We start from the raw sequence: 18,530 nt of genomic DNA on the forward strand, positions 1-18,530 counted from the left end.
GTTTGAATAGTCACTTATAACGGTTTTATTTATGTGCGAAAATAAAAGTGTAAATCAGCAGCTGTTTAGGTTCTATTCTGCCATAAAGCTAATGGTTGAACTTTAAAAATTGAACTCTTATGTGTAGAGAAATATTTTTTTGATAGAGGAAGTGTTGATTTATTTTTAGACATTATAAGTATTTCTCACACGCTGTGTTTGTATTTCTGGTTTTAGGAGAAGGAGAGGTCGGGCCAAGAGAGTTCTCCCACTTTTCCCTAAAGTGTAGAAAAGTTTAGAACTTTGAGTTTTCCTTCTAAGCATTTAACATAAATGAAGTTTCCCAGCTATTAAGAAGGTAAAAAGGTCCTGAGGTAGAAATTACAAAATACCACTTAAAGAGGCTTAAAAGCAAGAATGAAATATAGAAGCTTAAAAACAGGCCCACCCTGAGAACCCCCTCCTCTTTGTCCTCCACTCCTAAGGTGAAGTGATAACTGCTCCCAGGCTTAGACCTGCAGGAGAGCTTAGATGTTAATTTAGTTCAGTGCCTTCAAGAGAAAGGACCAAAAGGAGGCCCTGCAGATCAACTCTCATGATGTTTTGTTTTTCAATTTCTCTGGCTAAGATGTTACAGAAAAACCCAAACGAAGTTTTGGGCCAACCCAGTATTCTCCCAACCCCCTGTCTCCCAGGATTGTGGAGTTAGAGAAGTCTGGTATTAATGTGGGTGTGAAGAGCAATAGAAGACTGAGAGAAGGGAAGAAATGCTTTGTAAAATGTTTACTGAGACTCCAGAATATCGTGTTTTGATCAGTAATCTGTCCTAAGAGAAACTGTGATCTTTTAGAAAAAAAAAAAAAAAAAAGAGCCTCTGGTAAAAACTACCCTTTATTTTTTAAATATTTGCTAGAGGAAAATGTCAGAAGATCTTAAATTGGAGCAGTGGCAAAGATATGACATAGGATAGGCTGTGGTTGGGAAAACCTGCAGTTCTCATCCAGAGCAGATGGGGCTTGTGGCCTGAGAACAGTAGAATATTAGTTCTATTTATTTGGTATCTGCTGAAGCTAGATCCTGATTTTAGAACGGAGATCAGATTATAAGGGAACTGAATTTAAAAGTCAGCGGAACTCACTCTGGTGGTTTCTTCACAGTGTTTTCTTAATTTTTCTTCATTGACTTGCATCCTCTCTGACCTTTGGCGTTTATACTCCAACCCAAGCTGAATGGTTGATTGGCCATTTTTCTCTCTTAGTCCTGTGAGTTGTACGTTTTCTTTTTCCCTTGTCGGTCCAGTTTATTAATGATGACCTCTCTTGCCTTTTATAGTATATGCTCATCTTTTTTTGGCCTAAGATGTCAGTGTATAATTTGTAGTTCGCACAGCACTGCCGACTTTTTAAGTTCTCTTCTTTCGTCATTTTCAAATGCAGGCCTCAACTTAGTTACTAAGGCTAAGCAAAAATCTTACCCTTAAGTGCAGTGAGTAGAAAGGACCTCACACTGGAAGTAAGAAAACCAGGTGGAGCCCCAGCTTTGCCTCAGATTTGCCTAGAGAACCTGGACCAGTGACTGAATCTTTCTGAATTTCAGAGACCTCACTGTCAACTAAGGAAGGTGGATGAGTTTATTTGTAAGACCTCTGTAGATTTTAACATTATCCGACTAACACTTAACAGCCGTAAATGGACTTAGATCTTTCAGAGAGTCGCATCTGCCGCCATGCACGCCGTGCAGAAGAATGCAGACGGCGATGGGTTTCCCAGTTGGACTTGTTCAGGAGCAGGCACTGCAGCTGCCCTTGCCTGACTCATGAAAGGCCATGTGCTCTTGGGGGTTTTTGTTTGTTTGTTTTGCTGTGTTTTAATAAAGGGGACGTGGCATGAGGATGTACTCAGGAATTAGAAACATTAAGTGCTCAAGCACTTCCATGATAGGCATGGCAGCAGATCCTTAAGTATTCTGTGGCAGAATCAGAACGGTCACATCCTAAAACCTAGGAAAGTTGCTTTTCCATTGTTAGGAATAGATCCCTCCCCAGTCCCTTACTAATGCTACTCAGTCTACCAGATAAGCTGGCTGTACGTGTTTATCTCACTCTAGTGTTTACTTTGTTATCTCTTAACGCTTCTCCTTCCTCCCAGCCTCTACCTCATTTCCAAAGCCAGTCGACTGCACTGTCATCCGATCTTGTGTTCATAGGGCTCATCTTTAGAAAAGATAAGTTAGATGAGGGGCTGGACCTTAAGTAAGTGGCCCCAAGTAGGAAAGACTCAAGTGTGTGCCCTGAGACCCATCTACATTGACACTTATGAAACTGAAGCATTGCCATCTACACCTAACAGGTTCAGGGCTCTTGTAGATCCTTTTTCCTTGCCACCTACTCTTTGTTCCTGACCTCCTTGTGCTACACTCTGCTTGGCTGCTTAGTCCTTGCTGCTTTAACTAGACTTTCTGGATTTGGTACCTTATCATCTTAGATCTTAGATGGCTGCATCTCCTGACTTACAAAGTTTGATTCCAGGTCTTCACTCTTTCTGGAGAGTTCTGTCTTGTTATCCTCTGTTGGAACTCTTTCTAGGAACCTTTCACAAAAGCCCCTTTGGAATTAAATTGTGTTTGCCTGGCCATTGTGCACATTAGCATAAGTAATTGACATTAAGAAAATCCAACTCCCTTGACTCCGAGCCCACCTGCTTTGAATTGTCTGAGTAGTTTGGTGACACCACTAAGAATCTGCCTGGTTTCAGTTTCCACATCTTCTGCTTGATCTGGTTTCATCACAGTTCAAAGTCCTCTCTGAAGTGTGTAGTACCTGGAAAATGCTTCCTCCTGGGTCTTGCTGGAAGAATAGCCATGTCTTGTCTTTCTGTTTGTTTATTTGTTGTAACTCTGTAATCCTTCAGCTCTTCAGTTTTCTGAGGAAGAGATGGTATATGACTTGGCCACAATTTAATTATGGATCCACTATTGCTCATGGAGGGCCAGGGACTTCCCTTGTAAGCTAAGGCCACCTTTATCTTGTTGACATTCCCGTGTGTGCCATGAACCTCTGCCTTAGGATTATCTGGGTTCTGCATTTTCCTCATGACCCTCTAAGCTGACTACCCTTCTCTCCCCCAAGCTGTAGGGATCTCCTGTCCCAAGACAGGGGCCTCAGATGCTGTTCCAGTAGATCTTCATCTACTCCTACAAGAGCTGCAGTGTCAGAGCCAGAAAGCTTAGCAAAAGCATGTAGTTATGAAGACACCAGGTCCATTGACCTAAAGTGTGGTCAGTTTAGGGTACAGCATATTTTATGTGATTTAATTCTGTAGTTAAATGTACAAACCAGTCCTCTAAAAGAGCAGAGATAGAGAGATGGCTCCTCCACTCTGAGGATTCAGGCCACTACTGATATTCCTCCCGGCCAGGCACAGTGTCTGTGTATCTCTTTCTCTCTCTGTCTCTCTCTTTTAAAGCAGATTCAACAAGCTATGCCGCAGGGCATATTTGCTGAGCTGTGGCTGAGGAATCTCCAACAAGAATCATGAGGCACAACAACTTCAAGCCCAACTTGGCATTGCTCTTATATCCTGGAAAGACCTAAAGATCCTTTGCCGGGGCTAGGACTTGGCTGTCCATTATCATCAAGGCTTTACAGCATGGTACTGGTGTCGTTGAAAATGTGTTTTATTGTACTTGGCTTTCCAACCCCAGATCTGAGAAGCTATCTAGTGCTCTGTTAGACCTTCACGTGGGTCAGAGGGCTATGGCAGCAGCCACTGCCAATTCCTTCCCAGCTGACTTGAAATTTTTTTCTGTGGATTTGATTCCAAACCTTTCCCTACCTCCTAATCACATTTTTATCCTCATTTTGATTAGTGTACTCACTATAATTCTCCTTTTATCCCTGCATAGGTGCTCTCGGTAGCCTCAAGGCTACAGTTGCGGTTAGATCATGTTGCTCATTCACATAGCCTCTTAGGATAGTCTTCTGGATTAGAATCCTAGATTCATTTCACATTCTGATTTTGCATCATTTTCACCCACTTGCTCCCTGACTGATATCTTGATGGAGAGAGTAGATCAGACACTCAAGTAGTGTGCTTTCTAGAAACCTAGTAGCGTTACTGAAGTTCCTCCGTGACGAATTTAGTTACAAATCTGGGCCTCCTACTGCAGATATTTTGATAGACTATGACCTGTAGTCTGAAGGGAATATACTTCCAGATAGTCCTACTGTTTTATATCCTAAATCAGGAGAGAAGTTTTCCAGCCACCTTATAGCTATCCTCCAGCCCAAAGTGTCAGCCACCACACCCCCAAGAAACTTGAGAGGAAGCTCAAAGCTCCACTCTATGTTGCAGTGACTGACCACTAACACAGTTCTCCAGTGTCCTCTGGCCTGAACCAGAACATTGTCTGGTAAGGTCATTAATGGCCACTTCCCAGCCTATAGTAAAACTCCCATTCTTGGGAATGGATGTTTTTCCTACTTACCCTTTGTGCTTATTTCACTCTGTTTGCCTTAAGCCCGATGGCCTGTGTCACCTCTTGCTGACATCGATTCAAGTGGCGTAGCCCTTGAATAGTTCATTGCACTTGCTTGTTCAGCACTGTAAGTTTGGTGGGAACGAGGGCTCTGTCTCCCGCATTGCATCTTCCAGTTTTAAAACCATGCCTAGCGCTCAGTGGACCCTCAGGTATTTGCTGAATAGGTAAATGCGGGTATGTAAATAGGAGCCGTGCCGTGTTTGCCCTTCCTTGCCTACTCCCTGATTTTGTCCCCCTGCCCTGCGCTATCTCCAGTCTCTCCTCACCAGCCTTGCTTCCCAGGTCACTTCTGAACAACATGATAGTTTTGCCCAAACAGACTAACACAATTTTTATTTACCTGACTGCAAAGAGTTGGAGGTAAAATAATCATTGCTCTATCCTCTCATTTTACTGAAGGCCCAGAGAGGTCAACTGAGTTGCTCAGAAGCATAGAGCGAGTCTATATGCCTACATGATTGCTACACCTGTCCTGTGCCTTGGCAGATTTACATCTTCGGTTAGGTGTGGCCGGTCAGTATTATCCAGACGTCTCTTTCAAGTCTTTGCCATGCCCAGGTTTCTTAAGCACCAGAAGCCAGTCTAATAGTATTTCTCAGTTCTTGGAGAGTAATCACGTGTCCCTGTCTCTGCCCCAGCCCCCATCACTTCATTTTCTGATGATGTGATTACACTCAGTACAGGCAGCTGTTTCTCCCAAGTTATCCCTTCTTATTCTCAAGTAAAATTTATTTCCCAAGCCACTGGGAAGGAGCTTTCAGACTTCTGCATCTAGTTATCCAGTGCCTAAGACTTGTGCCCCAAGTTTTCATTTCCTTCCCAAGCTAAAGGTCCTGGTTTGGCCTTGTCTTTTTCAAGAACAGTGGCTAGTCCTTGATTGAAGTAACCTGTCAGTCAACCAGTCTTTGACAGTTGCTATAGCACAAAAGATTAGATAACTTGGAAAACACTATAATCCCAAACAAATAGTGTAAGAAGGTCCTAACTAGTTTATTGGAGTGAGACTAGTAAGGAAATGAATATAAGGTGTACAGTGCAAAGTCACTTGATTGGGTATTCGGGAAGAGATGGAGTCAAAATTAACACAAATGTAGTGACTGGGAGAATAGTAACACTATCAGAGTGACAGACAGATGTAGAGAAAGAGCAGGCTTAGGGAGGGAAGATAAACTCAGCGTGGGACATGAGTTAGACGTTCCACCAGACATTGTGGAACTTACGTTTGTGTTTAGCAGGCAGTTGGAAATATGAAGCCAGAGGTCAGGAAAGAGAATTACCCATATCAAGCTGATTTTGAAGTCACAACAGTGTCATTTAAGTAGAGTAAGGATGAACAGAGCTTTGGGACACATGTCCATTTAAGGAAGGGAAGGGGTGAGAGGTCTGTAGCTTAAAGAGGCTAATGTTTGGGCACTTACGTCTTTTAAATAGGAGTGGGAATGGGAGGTGGGGCAGGCTGAGGAAGAGGATCCAGTGGCGTGGGGCAGAGTAAAGATGCAAGAAAGAGGGGTGGGGGAGGGGGCAGGGCTTTGAGCTGTAAGTACCCAGCTTCAACAGTACAGGAGTGCAGAAGACAGGTATGGAGACACGTTAATGAGAAGGGGGAAGTTGAGGCAACTTGTGTCCCAGAAAGAAAGCAATGTCCCCGCAAAAATGAGGTGACCTCAGAGGGACTGAGGGTGTGAGGGAGGTAGGAAGCGTTAGAGGTAGGAGGTAAACATCCTAAGGAGTGTGGGAGTCTCCTGCAGGGGAGTGCAAGGCTGGCATGCCCTCGGTGAGGACCCCACTGAGGGGGGATGGCGTACCCTGAGAGACCAGGCAGCCGGGTTTGGTGGGTTTTCTACTGTAATACCAGCAGTTTGGGATCTGAAGCAGGAATGAGTTGTGGGAGGACAGTGGAAGGGAATCTAATATGTGGAGTGTCTGAGCAGGGCATCCAGGTGAGAAAGAAAGGTATATGAGGGTCCGATAGGTAGGCAGACGTTCCGGGGCTGGAAGTGACTGACAGTGAGGACAGAGGGTGGGTGTGCGTAAAGGTCACGGTGAGATTAGCTTTGGTCCGGAGTGAGAAACACATCAATACGTAAGTTTTCTTCAGGCACCTCGGAACCTGAAAATCACTATGTTTTTAAAAAATGACCATTCCTCCTACCCTACAACTGCAGTGTGGTTCCCTGTTCTTAATAGTTGGTAATCTTCTCCCAGGCACTGTTCATTTCAACTCTGTTTTCTTCTCTTCCCATTCGGCTTGAACATCCTGAGATTTCCCACCCTCTCCTGTTCTGAGGTCAGCCTTTAACTCCTCTCATTTTAGTCTAGGTCAGTGACCCTCAACCTTGGCTGCGCACTGGACTCTAATTGAGGAGCTTTTTAAAAAAATACAGGTGCCTGGGCCCCGCCACAGAGAATCTGATTTAATTGGCCTGGGACTTTGTTAAACTCCACAGGCGATCTTCCTACATGTTCCCCCAACCAGGTGTTCTCCCAGGGGAAAGTAATGACTCCCGTTAATGTGTTGCCCACACTGGGGACTACCTGATGAGCACGGGACTACTCTAACCAGGGCAGTGTTACAAGCATGGCTGAGCATAAGGACTCCAGAGTCAGATGCCTGGATTCCTGTCTCAGCTCCGTGATCCTAAGCAAACTCTGGATTATCTAGAATCTTCAATTTCCTAATGTGCTGATGGGGAATAATAATGCCTACAAAAGGCTTAAGTCACATAACGCAGCATGCTTATTAGCACAATGCCTGGCATATAGAAGTACTCAACAAATAATGTTGTTTTTGTTAATATTTGTGTTTTGATAGCATTAGCATTTTTTCTTAATATGCTGTATTTCCATAGGACCAACACAAATTAAACTTAATTTCTTCCACACACTATGCATTGTTTAATGAAGGAAAATCGTAGGCTATCTTGTTTTTAAATTTAAAAAAAATAATAAAGCTTCATGATTGTAATGATGACATGTAGCAGGACTTGGTGCTACAGTGAAAGTTGGCAAGGATTACTTTTCTAAATATTTAGCTTAATTTCCACTTGCTTGGGAAGAAAGTAGCCACAGGGTGGCTCTGTCAGAAACCCACAGATTTCTTTTCATAAGGGCTGAGCGTGGACCATGATTTTTCAAGAAACTCACTGGCAGGAGAAACGCTGGCAGGAACCTGCCCAATGGTAGTTCAGTAGTATCTTGCTTTTTCTCAATACTGTTTATGCAACACCTCTGCAGTATTTATCACATGTAATTATTGTTTTAAGTGTCTTTAAAAATAAATGAAGAAACATAATCTGCCCATAAGCCTGTCATTCAGTCTGGCAGGACCTTGGTGGGGTAGCCCTACCTTTCTGATGAGCTGCCTGCCCCCACTGCAGAATGATTGTTCCAGAGGCAAAAACTCTTGCTGAAAACATTAACTTAAAATGGACATTAACAACTTGCATTTACAAGCAGTGAAGTTTGTCATCTTCGTGTTGTTATTTATGCAGCATTAACCTTTTTCTCCAGATCATTGAGACTGAAAATATGATGGACCGAATTGTGACTGGCTTGTCTGAGTCTAGTGTCAAGGTGCGGTTAGCTGCCGTCAGGTATGAGCTTTAAATGGCCTGAATAAAAATCCTTTGCCGTGTGTTTAACCTGTTTCCTTTCCGGACCTTCACCGAGTAAGCACAGAATCCAAATGTTACTTGAAAGTATTCTCAGGTGAATTCATACAGTGCGTAACACTATTTAACAGAGAAGCTAGCCTGAAAAGCCTGTGAAGTCCTGAAGTAGTTGAATTAATGATGTCTGTAGATAAACTTGAAGTGTATATTAGTAATTGTGCAATGCCAAGCAGTGTGTTTGAAACGTAAAAGCTTCGGCTTCTTGTGAAGCTAATTTTGATTATTCTTTGTAGATGTTTGCACAGTTTATCTAGATCTGTGCAGCAGCTTCGAACCAGTTTCCAGGATCACGCCGTGTGGAAACCTTTAATGAAGGTAAGGAGAAAGCAGCAAGTCCACACCTATTCCCACCGAGCCTTTAGTGAGCGAGGTAGCTGACAGCACTCTCTGGTCTAGGAGTGTATCTGATTTTTATGTTAAAGCGTTTTAAACATTTATCTCCTCAGATGTGATGTTCTAAGCCTCTTTAGAACGTGCAGAATGTATTTCTGAGGGCAGCATCTCGTGTGTGACAGGGGAAGTACATGCCTGGCTTTCTTTCATTAAATGAAACTCTAGTTACTTATCTGATCTCCCTGTGTGTCTAGTGTTACACTTTAGACTTATATCCAGAGTCATCTTTGTAATTTTTATTTATAAAAAAGAAAGGAATCAGCCATTTACAGATATAACCTGTTCTTAGTCTTTTGGCAATCCTGGATATTTTTTAAAACAATTATTACTTCCTGTCTCTATTCCAGAATGACTTCTTTGTTAAGACCTAAAGGTCTTTCCTTTAGGGCCAAAAAAAAAAGAAAAAGGTGGTTTAGGTCAAATAATTATCTGAATTGAGACTTAGAATATGCACAGGTTGCTACTAATAATGTTATCCCTGATACAGTACAGAACCACAGGTCAACTTAGTCTCACCATCTTTTTTTCTTTTTTTTAAGTAACTATACACCTTGCATTTAATCAACAGATTTATTTGTTTAAGCTTTTGGTTTTTTGTTTTGTTTTTTAATACCTACTGTGAAAGCCTCTGGGCACAGTAAGTCTACCAAAAATTTTTACTGCAGAGCTCTTGCCCCCAGCTTAAAGCCTCAGGTTACAGTAGAGGCATAAGTGTGGCAGAAATAGTTGGGGGAGGCTTCAGGCAGGAAGATTACGAAGTAGCTTTGAATGCAAGAGGAAGTCAGGAGGATTTTCCAGAGAGGAGTAGCGTGAACAGAAACATTACGCTCTCCTTAGTAAAGGGATTTTAATGTTGCCACTCTTGCTTGTTCTTAGATTGCACCTTTTTCATAGCAGCTTAATCTTGATTTATTGATTCTGTCTATTCAAAAAATTTTTCTTAAATATATCACTTTAATTTTTTTTTTTTTTTTTTTTGGCTGCGTTGGGTCTCCGTTGCTGTGCGTGGGCTTTCTCTAGTTGCAGCGAGCGGGGGCTGCTCTTCGTTGCCGTGCACAGGCTTCTCACTGCGGTGGCTTCTCTTGTTGCGGAGCATGGGCTCTAGGCACGTGGGCTTTAGCAGTTGTGGCACATGGGCTCCAGTAGGTGTGGCACGTGGGCTCAGTAGTTGTGGTTTGCGGGCTCTAGAGCACAGGCTAAGTAGTTGTGGCGTGTGGGCTTAGTTGCTCCGTGGCATGTGGGATCTTCCCGGACCAGGGCTTGAACCCATGTGCCCTGCATTGGCAGGTGGATTCTTAACCACTGCGCCACCAGGGAAGTCCCCATTCAAGATTTTTTAAAGTGCTCTCCTATTTCCCAAAATAACTTCCAAATATTTTCTCTGGAGCCATTTTCTCTGATTGCTCAGCTTGGTACCCCTCTCTCATATGAATCAGAAAGAAGCATCATGTGGTTTTTGACTAGTTCTACCTGGGCAAAGGTCTGGTGAGCAGTCTAAAAGGATTTTGAGCACTTGGTTACATGTGGGTATAATTACTATCAAACTACTACTATGTTGCACATTTAAAGTATAGTATTAAAAGCCTGGAAGTAAATGAGTGCTTTATTTCAGATACTTTTAGGTTTCTCTTAGTTCATAGGCTGTTTGCATGTCTATTGATTCTTTTTCCCCTTTTGCTTTTCCATGTTTTTAAATATTGGTTAGCAAACCACAAGAGAGTAGATGTTTGATTTTAGCTAAAACTTTTATTTGTGATTATTTTTTGTTCTTATTTTGGTGAAATTCTATTTGGTCAGTGTTAGATGTCAACTTCTGAATTTCACATGTTATATCTTATACTGTAGTGAGTAAATGCTTTTAAGGATTTCATAGAATCTTTTCTGTTTTAATTTATTATTATGTAATTTGAAAATGAAACTTATAAAACCAGATTAATCTCTATAAAACAATAAATAATACTTTAAAAAGTGAGTCATATCAAACAAAGCAACTTTTTAAAACAAGTAATAGCCATTTATTAATGTTTCTTTTAAAAGTTACACATTTTTAAAGTCATTTTTTTCTTCTTAACAAAACACAGAATGCCCCTCCCCCAAAAATACCCTGCTCTGAATTCATATGATTGCAAATTCCCCAGCACATAGACCAGAAACAAAGCAACTTTTTAAAAGCCTTGGTAGGTGCTCACTTATTTCAGTCAATGATTCTAAGTAGTATAATTTTGGAAAATGATTATTTCTCTTAATTCAAAAGCATTCATTGAGCACCCACTTCGTGCAATGCCATTTAGTTGATACAGGCCAGGATAAATTAGACTATAGATATTATCATAGATTATTCCTTCAAGAAGCTTAAATTTGTTAGTAGGAAAAGAGATTGGCAGGGCTGCACAAAGAATTTGAAAGTGAACAGTAGTAAGGACCCTAAGAGAGGTCACAGACAATAGCAGTGGGCACTCAGGGGAGGATAGGATGACTTCTGATTGGAAGGGCTCCAGGGAGGCTTCTGGAATGGGACAGCCTTAAGGCATGGATAGGGTATATACCTGAGAGACATAGGAAGGGCATGGCAAAGAAAGGGAAGGGTGAAAAGGGTGTTAAAGTGGGTTGTGGCACACACAGAGATCAGCCTGCATAGTATATGAGATGTGATCTTTATCGACTAGCTAATGATTCACAGAAGAGTTAAAACACAGTATCTTAGGAGAACTGCTTCCATTTTGTAATTCTTGCTTGTTCTTAACTTGGGAACCTCAGACTTGATTTAGCTGATAATGTATTTAACTCTGAATTTTTTGTGATGATCCATTTCCAATTTGCATAACTAGAGCTCCTAGGATTACTTTTGGGATGATAAGCCTCATCCTGATCTGATTCCAAATGCAAAGGATTTATTTGAAGTGGATATTGCATATACGTGGTAGTGTTTATGAAGCCTTCTCTCTTAGAATCTAGAAAGAGGAGGTTCTTATAATAGCTAATGGCAACGAACCTTTGTCATCATGCTGTGTTGTTTTCTGAGTTCAGTAAGAGTCCATGGCAGTTAGTTTGCTGTATAACTGCTATGTGCCTGATAACAAGAATTATGGCAGTAAGTTACCTTTTTTAAAACCTTATTTATGTAACCGTTACTGTGTGACAATTACTGTTCTAAAATCTTTTCATATATTAATTTTCACATAAACTCTATGAAGCAGACACTATTATTATCCCCATTTCATAACCAAGGAATTCATACACCTAGTTAGTGGTTAAGCTGAAATTTGTACTCAAGCATTCTGTGTTCTTAACTCCGATGCTATGCTGCTTCCCTTATTATTCACCAAATCACATTTAATCTTAAATAGTCCCATCAAGGAAGTGTTATTTTCCCCAATTTGAAGGCTCAGAGAGGTTAAGAAATGTGCTTAAGTTCACACGTCTAGTAAGTGGAGGAGTGAGGGTTGCAACCAGGACTGTGTGATTCCAGTCCTGAGAACCAGTTCCCCACCTTGCCCTGCCTGAGTAGTAGCTTGATCCATCCATGTTCCTAGTCAAACAAGTCTTTCCAGAGACATCAGAAAGTCTCAGGTCCTAGGGCAATTCTGTGGTTTCATAAGTGGCCTGAATATGGTGGAGTAAATTGGGTTAACTTGCCCTAAAGCAGTTCTGTGGTCTTCAAACTTTTTACATAGAGCACCGGCTCCCTGACTTGTGTCTGTCTCCTTTTCCATGTAGCAGCCCCCATCCTGGCAGTGGGGCTGTAGCTTCTCCTCCAGCGAGATAGATGTGAGGGCCTTAGTCACTCATAATGACAGCACAGTGAAAAGTTTCACTTGGTATCAAGTAGATCTTTCCTAACTATCTCTCCAATATGAGAAATCAGTTTGAAAGATAAATTGTTTTTGTTCTCATTTATTCTTGTGATCTTACCCCCATGGTTGCAAACCATTAATAGTATCTTTTTAATTCCACAGGTTTTACAAAATGCACCAGATGAAATCCTAGTAGTAGCGTCTTCCATGTTATGTAATCTTCTTCTTGAATTTTCTCCAAGCAAAGAGGTTAGTGTTGATTTTCTCTTCCTAGATGACTTTTGCCCGGCCTACCTAAAGTTTAGTTAAATAGTTTTCACAGTAGTTGACATTGAAATTTGAGGATTGGTGCTTAAAAGCTATTTCTGAATTGTTTGGATTGGGGGGGGCATATTAAATCATTTAAAAATATGATTATCATTTCCTCTTATCCCTTTTCTGCCTGGCATATGAAGTGTATTTAAAAGATATTACAGCTTGCAGTCAATCTAAACTGCCTACAACTGCAAATGTAGGAAATAATTACACAAATAATAGACTATTTTCCAATCATATTTACTAATGAATACATTAAGACCCAATTTTGTAAACCAGGATTACAGGTCATTTCAAGAGATAACTGCTGGCATTGGAAAATAATCTTTTTAATGTTTAATGTTAATGGTAGTTGTTTAGGGAAGGATTGCATTTGGGGATTTTTTTCCCCTTCTTTTATGCATTTTATAAATTGAGCATGCATTTTTATAATAGGGAAATGGAAATAAACTTCAATAAAGGAGGGGGGAAACCTTACAGATTTAGTTTTATCTTGTTAAAATATCTCTGGCCTGCCCAATCGTGAACTAGGTTTAGACACCATCCTTTATTAAGTACATTTAATCGTCCCATTCTGATGAATGTCTTTCTACATTGTAACACCTTCAGGCTTTTGACTGTTAGTTAGGAAGACATTACTAACAAGGTGGAGGTTCAGAGACGATTATTCAGCAAGCAGAAATCTTGGAACAAAAAGGGAGAAACAACTTCCTTCAGCTGTTCTGAAGGAAGGGGAAGGCGAGATAGGATACCAGAGCTTCTGTCTGTTCCTCTGCCCTGGTGGTGGGGGTCTCGGCTGAGGATGATCTGGTTGCAGTCAGTGCAACACTTTTAATCATCCTGAACGGCTCTTATGCTGCCTCAGATCCACCTTCAGAATAGTTAGGGTCTAGTTAGAAAGTAAGTTAGATGAACTCAGGTATAGGATCGTTAATATGATTGATTTTTTAATATTAAAAATAAACTGGACTCTTAACTGGAAGAGAAGGAAATGGTATAAGAGCATTTATTGGGCCAGTTGACAAAATGGGAATATGGACTATAGAGTCAAAAAAAGTATTGTTGTAATGTCAGTTTCTCTGAATTTGGTAAGTGTTCTTTGGTTATCTAAGAGAATATTCGTGTTCTTAGGAAATACTCATTGAAGTATTAAGGGTAAAGTGGCATGATGCCTGCATTCTACTTTCAAAGGGTTCAGAAAAAGATAAATAATGTGGATATGGGTGTGTAGAATGAGAGACATAATGATAAAACAAATATGGCAACATGTTAAAAATTGGTGAATCTGGTATACAGATTGCCAACCAACACATGAAAAGATGCTCAACATCACTAATCATTAGAGAAATGCAAATCAAAACAACAATGAGGTATCACCTCACACCGGTCAGAATAGCCATCATCAAAAAATCTACAAAGAATAAATGCTGGAGAGAGTGTGGAGAAAAGGGAACCCTCTTGCACTGTTGGTGGGAATGTAAACTGATACAGCCACTATGGAGAACAGTATGGAGGTTCCTTAAAAAACTACAAATAGAACTACCATATGCCCCAGCAATCCCACTACTGGGCATATACCCTGAGAAAACCATAATTCAGAAAGACACATGCACCCCAATGTTCATTGCAGCACTATTTACAATAGCCAGGACATGGAAGCAACGTAAGTGTCCAGCGACAGATGGATGGATAAAGAAGATTTGACATGTATATACAATGGAATATTACTAAGCCATAAAAAGAAACAAAACTGAGTTATTTGTAGTGAGGTGGATGGACCTAGAGTCTATTATACAGAGTGAAGTCAGTCAGAAAGAGAAAAACAAATACCGTATGCTAGGGCTTCCCTGGTTGGCGCAGTGGTTGAGTGTCAGCCTGCCGATGCAGGGGACATGGGTTCGTGCCCCGGTCCGGGAAGATCCCACATGCTGCGGAGCGGCTAGGCCCGTGAGCCATGGCCGCTGAGCCTGCGTGTCTGGAGCCTGTGCTCCACAACGGGAGAGGCCACAACAGTGAGAGGCCCGTGTACCGCAAAAAAGAAAAAAAAAAAAAAAAAATACCGTATGCTAACACATATATATGGAGTCTGGGGGATAAAAAATAAAGGTTCTGATGAACCTAGGGGCAGGACAGGAATAAAGACGCAGATGTACAGAATGGACTTGAGGACACAGGGAGGGGGAAGGGTAAGCTGGGACGAAGTGAGAGAGTGGCACTGACATATATACACTACCAAATGTAAAATAGATAGCTAGTGGGAAGCAGCTACATGGCCCAGGGAGATCAGCTCAGTGCTTTGTGACCACCTAGAGGGGTGGGATAGGGAGGGTGGGAGGGAGATGCAAGAGGGAGGGGATATGGGGATGTATGTATACATATAACTGATACAGTTTGTCATACAGCAGAAACCAACACAACATTGTAAAGTAATTATACTCCAATAAAGATGTTTTAAAAAACTGGTGAATCTGGGAGAAGAATATATGGAAGTTCCTTATATTAGTCTTGCTACTTTATAAGTTTGAACTTATTTCAAAATAAAAAGTTTTTTAAAAAACTGCACAATTTGTATATAAATCTGCATTGCTTAAGACATTTCTAGAATCCACTTGAAAGATGGCCTTCTAAGCATTTGTTAGTGATGGTACATCAGTCCTCTAAGGCTTGAATTTTTTAGAAACTACCAAAACCTATTTTCAGCCAAGTATCATAAGTTAAGTAGTCAGACTAATGCATGCTATTTTAGGTATAAAATATGATATGACCATAAAAGTACAAGACTGTTTTGCTTGTATGATTGATAGGTAGTCCTGAAAGTAGTTTTAAAAGATGAATTCTACAGCATATTGATAAATAAGATTAACAATTTGTAAGGAAGGTAGTTCCATTCTAAACCAGCCATATTGCTTCATAGTCACAACTTGTGAAGAACACCTGAGACACATGCTGCATGAAGCGGGGGTGGCCGTCTCAGAGGAGGGTGAGAAGAATATGGATAGGTAATGGGATCATAAGGATATGTGTGAAACGTACACAGAATTAAGATATCTCCTGAGTCTTTCAGGACTACAGAGAAAAAGGAAGCGACAGGGTTTATTTTGGTTTTTGGATTTGTGAGAGAATCATTGTTCTTGACCTTCTCAAGGTGATTTTTTTTTTAAGATTTTTTCCATCATTCTTATTCTTTTTTTTTTTCATCTTTATTGGAGTGTAATTGCTTTACAATGGTGTGTTAGTTTCTGCTGTATAACACAGTGAATCAGTTATACATATACATATGTTCCCATATCTCTTCCCTCTTGCGTCTCCCTCCCTCCCACCCCTCTAGGTGGTCACAAAGCACCGAGCTGAGCTCCCTGTGCTATGTGGCTGCTTCCCACTAGCTATCTATTTTACGTCATACAGAGTGAAGTAAGTCAGAAAGAGAAAGACAAATACCGTATGCTAACACATACATATGGAATATAAGACAAAAAAAAAATGTCATGAAGAACCTAGGGGTAAGACGGGAATCAAGGTGATTTTTATGGCCGCCTCACTCCCTGCTTTGTGAAGGTTGCTTCAAATTGGGTAAGAGTAGGAAAGAAATAGGAGTCAGAGTACCAGGGTATATATACACTTAGTTAACAAACCTGACTTTAAAACTGTTTTTTCTCCTTTCCAATCACAGCCAATTTTAGAATCGGGAGCTGTAGAGCTACTTTGTGGATTAACCCAAAGTGAAAATCCTGCTTTACGAGTGAATGGAATTTGGGCTTTAATGGTATGTTTCGCAAGGAGAAGGGAGCAGTTATCAAAGTTAAAACTAAAGAATGTGTTTTTGAAATGTCTGGAATTTTCTTTTTTAAAAATCTTGCTTTTTTGGCCCAGTTTTCTAAAGACTTAGGACCTAGAAGACTTCATTCACCTTTCAGATTCAAATGTAAGCAACTTGCTTGGCCACGGGTGTTCCTCGGTTCTCCTGTTTATTAAGAAAAGTGTACAGGTGTTGAAACTTGACATCTAATTTTGGGGAAAAAAAGTTTTCCTCCTCATGAACATATTGATATCTGTATAGCGCTGCCTACTTTACAAAGTACTTTCGTGTCTCCTTTATAACGTCTTTGTGAAATAAGCTAGAGAGTATACATATTTTACAGATGAGTAAGCTAAGCACAGAGCCGTTAAATAACTTCCCCAAGGTAACAGAACTGGGGTGTACATGCTCAATGATTTCTTAACAGTTTCTAGTAAATAATTTATAATAATCTGAATTCTACAACTATATAACTATGAAGTCAGAGAACCATTTTTCCTTAAAGTTTTTTAAATAAAATTTATTGAAATTGAAAGTAGAGTAATTCTACATGAATTTTTTAAACATAATTATAGTAGTTATAATTCAATACTGTGTGCCAGACACTAAACTGCGTGTTTTATATTTGCTACCTCTAATGTTTATTTGACACTATATTGGTATATATCCACCTTACAATTGGGAAACTGGAACTTGGAAGGTAAATGAATCATCTAAGGCTTCACAGCTCATAAATGATGGAAGTAGGTTCTGCACCTGTCCCAAGCCCATATTCATCTGCCTGTACTGTGCTGTATCTGCTGTCTTTTCACACGAACTGTGGATGGAAATAATCATCTTCCAAGAAAGCACTGAATGTAGTAGATTCACAGTTATTTTTCTCCTTAACTTACCAGCTTTGGGCACTTCTCTTTCTTGAAACTCTTTCCCAGGACTTAATTTTTTTTTTTTCACCTCCCTTTGTACTTAGCCTCCTTTTCAAGCTCTTTCTCAGGGGACATTCCCCCGAGTTTCAGTTCCCAGTTTCTACTTCCCTTTACACTACCGTTTCAGGGACTTCATCTACTCTCAGGGGTTCAACTCCCCCTAATAAAAGAGGTTGCTTTGGAATATACATATCCAGATGGAACTGTACCCTATTCGCCAGGTCTATCACTTAAATGGCTAATGGGACTTCATTTGAGGGCTCCCTGACAAGCACAGTTTTAATGTTGAAAATTGAATTTACCCCACTCCTCAAGTTCATATTAACTATCTTATTCTCATCAGTTTCCATGTTATCAGTTATTATGTTCTCTGTCCACAAACTATAAAACCTTGGAATTCTCTTTGGCCTGGGCCTCTTGACACCCAACTCAGTACTCTGTTTGCTCTGCCATGGTGCCTTGTGTTATTAGGTAACTTGATCTTTCATATGTCTTAGATCCTTCATTTTAAGAAGTTCCTGGAGGGCAATAACCACATATTATAATAAGTTCCTAGTTTACAAGAGATTTTTTTATGCCAAAAGTTGATGTATGAATTATTTGGAATCAGCCATGTTTTTTTTTTTTTTTTTTTTTTCCTTCAGGCCTATTATAGCTTTAGGTTAAGGTGGGATAATCCATAATGTGTCCAAAAAGGAGAAATAGGAGCAAAACAGCTCCTGCCCATCTGGGGCTGCTAGTAGGTTGGATACACCTCCTACCCCCAAGAGCTTCCTGCATGATATGGCCCAGCAGATCAGCACTTAGCATAGAACTGTGAACACAGTAGGTGTTTCCTGCCAGTAAAGTTAACAAAACCCACTACTTATTTTCATGCATAATAAGGGAGTACATTTAAGTCTTTCGCAAAGTACATGGCACAGTATAGTTGTCAGTAGTCATTTTGTTATTAAAGTGCACACAAAGCAACTTGATAACCAGAAGGATATTCTCAAAAGTAACCAAGCTCATAGATACAGAGAACAGATTGGTGGTTCCCAGAGGTAAGGGTGGGGATGGGAGAAATGGGTGAAGCGTTTGGTTTTTTAATTTAAATAAATTGAATTTTAAAAAATAT

The 18,530-nt window shown here is 40.5% G+C and overlaps 1 protein-coding gene across 5 annotated transcripts in view; it reads left to right on the top strand.

The window, feature by feature from the left end:
* Positions 1–18,530, top strand: part of ARMC8 (armadillo repeat containing 8) — a 104,179-nt gene that overhangs the window by 67,399 nt on the left and 18,250 nt on the right. For all 5 annotated transcript variants that reach the window (XM_082625944.1, XM_082625942.1, XM_082625943.1 and 2 more), the window contains 4 exons: positions 8,029–8,111; positions 8,423–8,504; positions 12,539–12,625; positions 16,362–16,454. In XM_082625944.1, coding sequence (XP_082482070.1) covers positions 8,029–8,111; positions 8,423–8,504; positions 12,539–12,625; positions 16,362–16,454 — 345 coding nt within the window. The remainder of the gene's footprint in view (positions 1–8,028; positions 8,112–8,422; positions 8,505–12,538; positions 12,626–16,361; positions 16,455–18,530) is intronic.

Source organism: Mesoplodon mirus (genome assembly GCF_964341445.2).
Source record: "Mesoplodon mirus genome assembly, chromosome: 6".
Lineage (NCBI taxonomy): Eukaryota > Metazoa > Chordata > Mammalia > Artiodactyla > Ziphiidae > Mesoplodon > Mesoplodon mirus.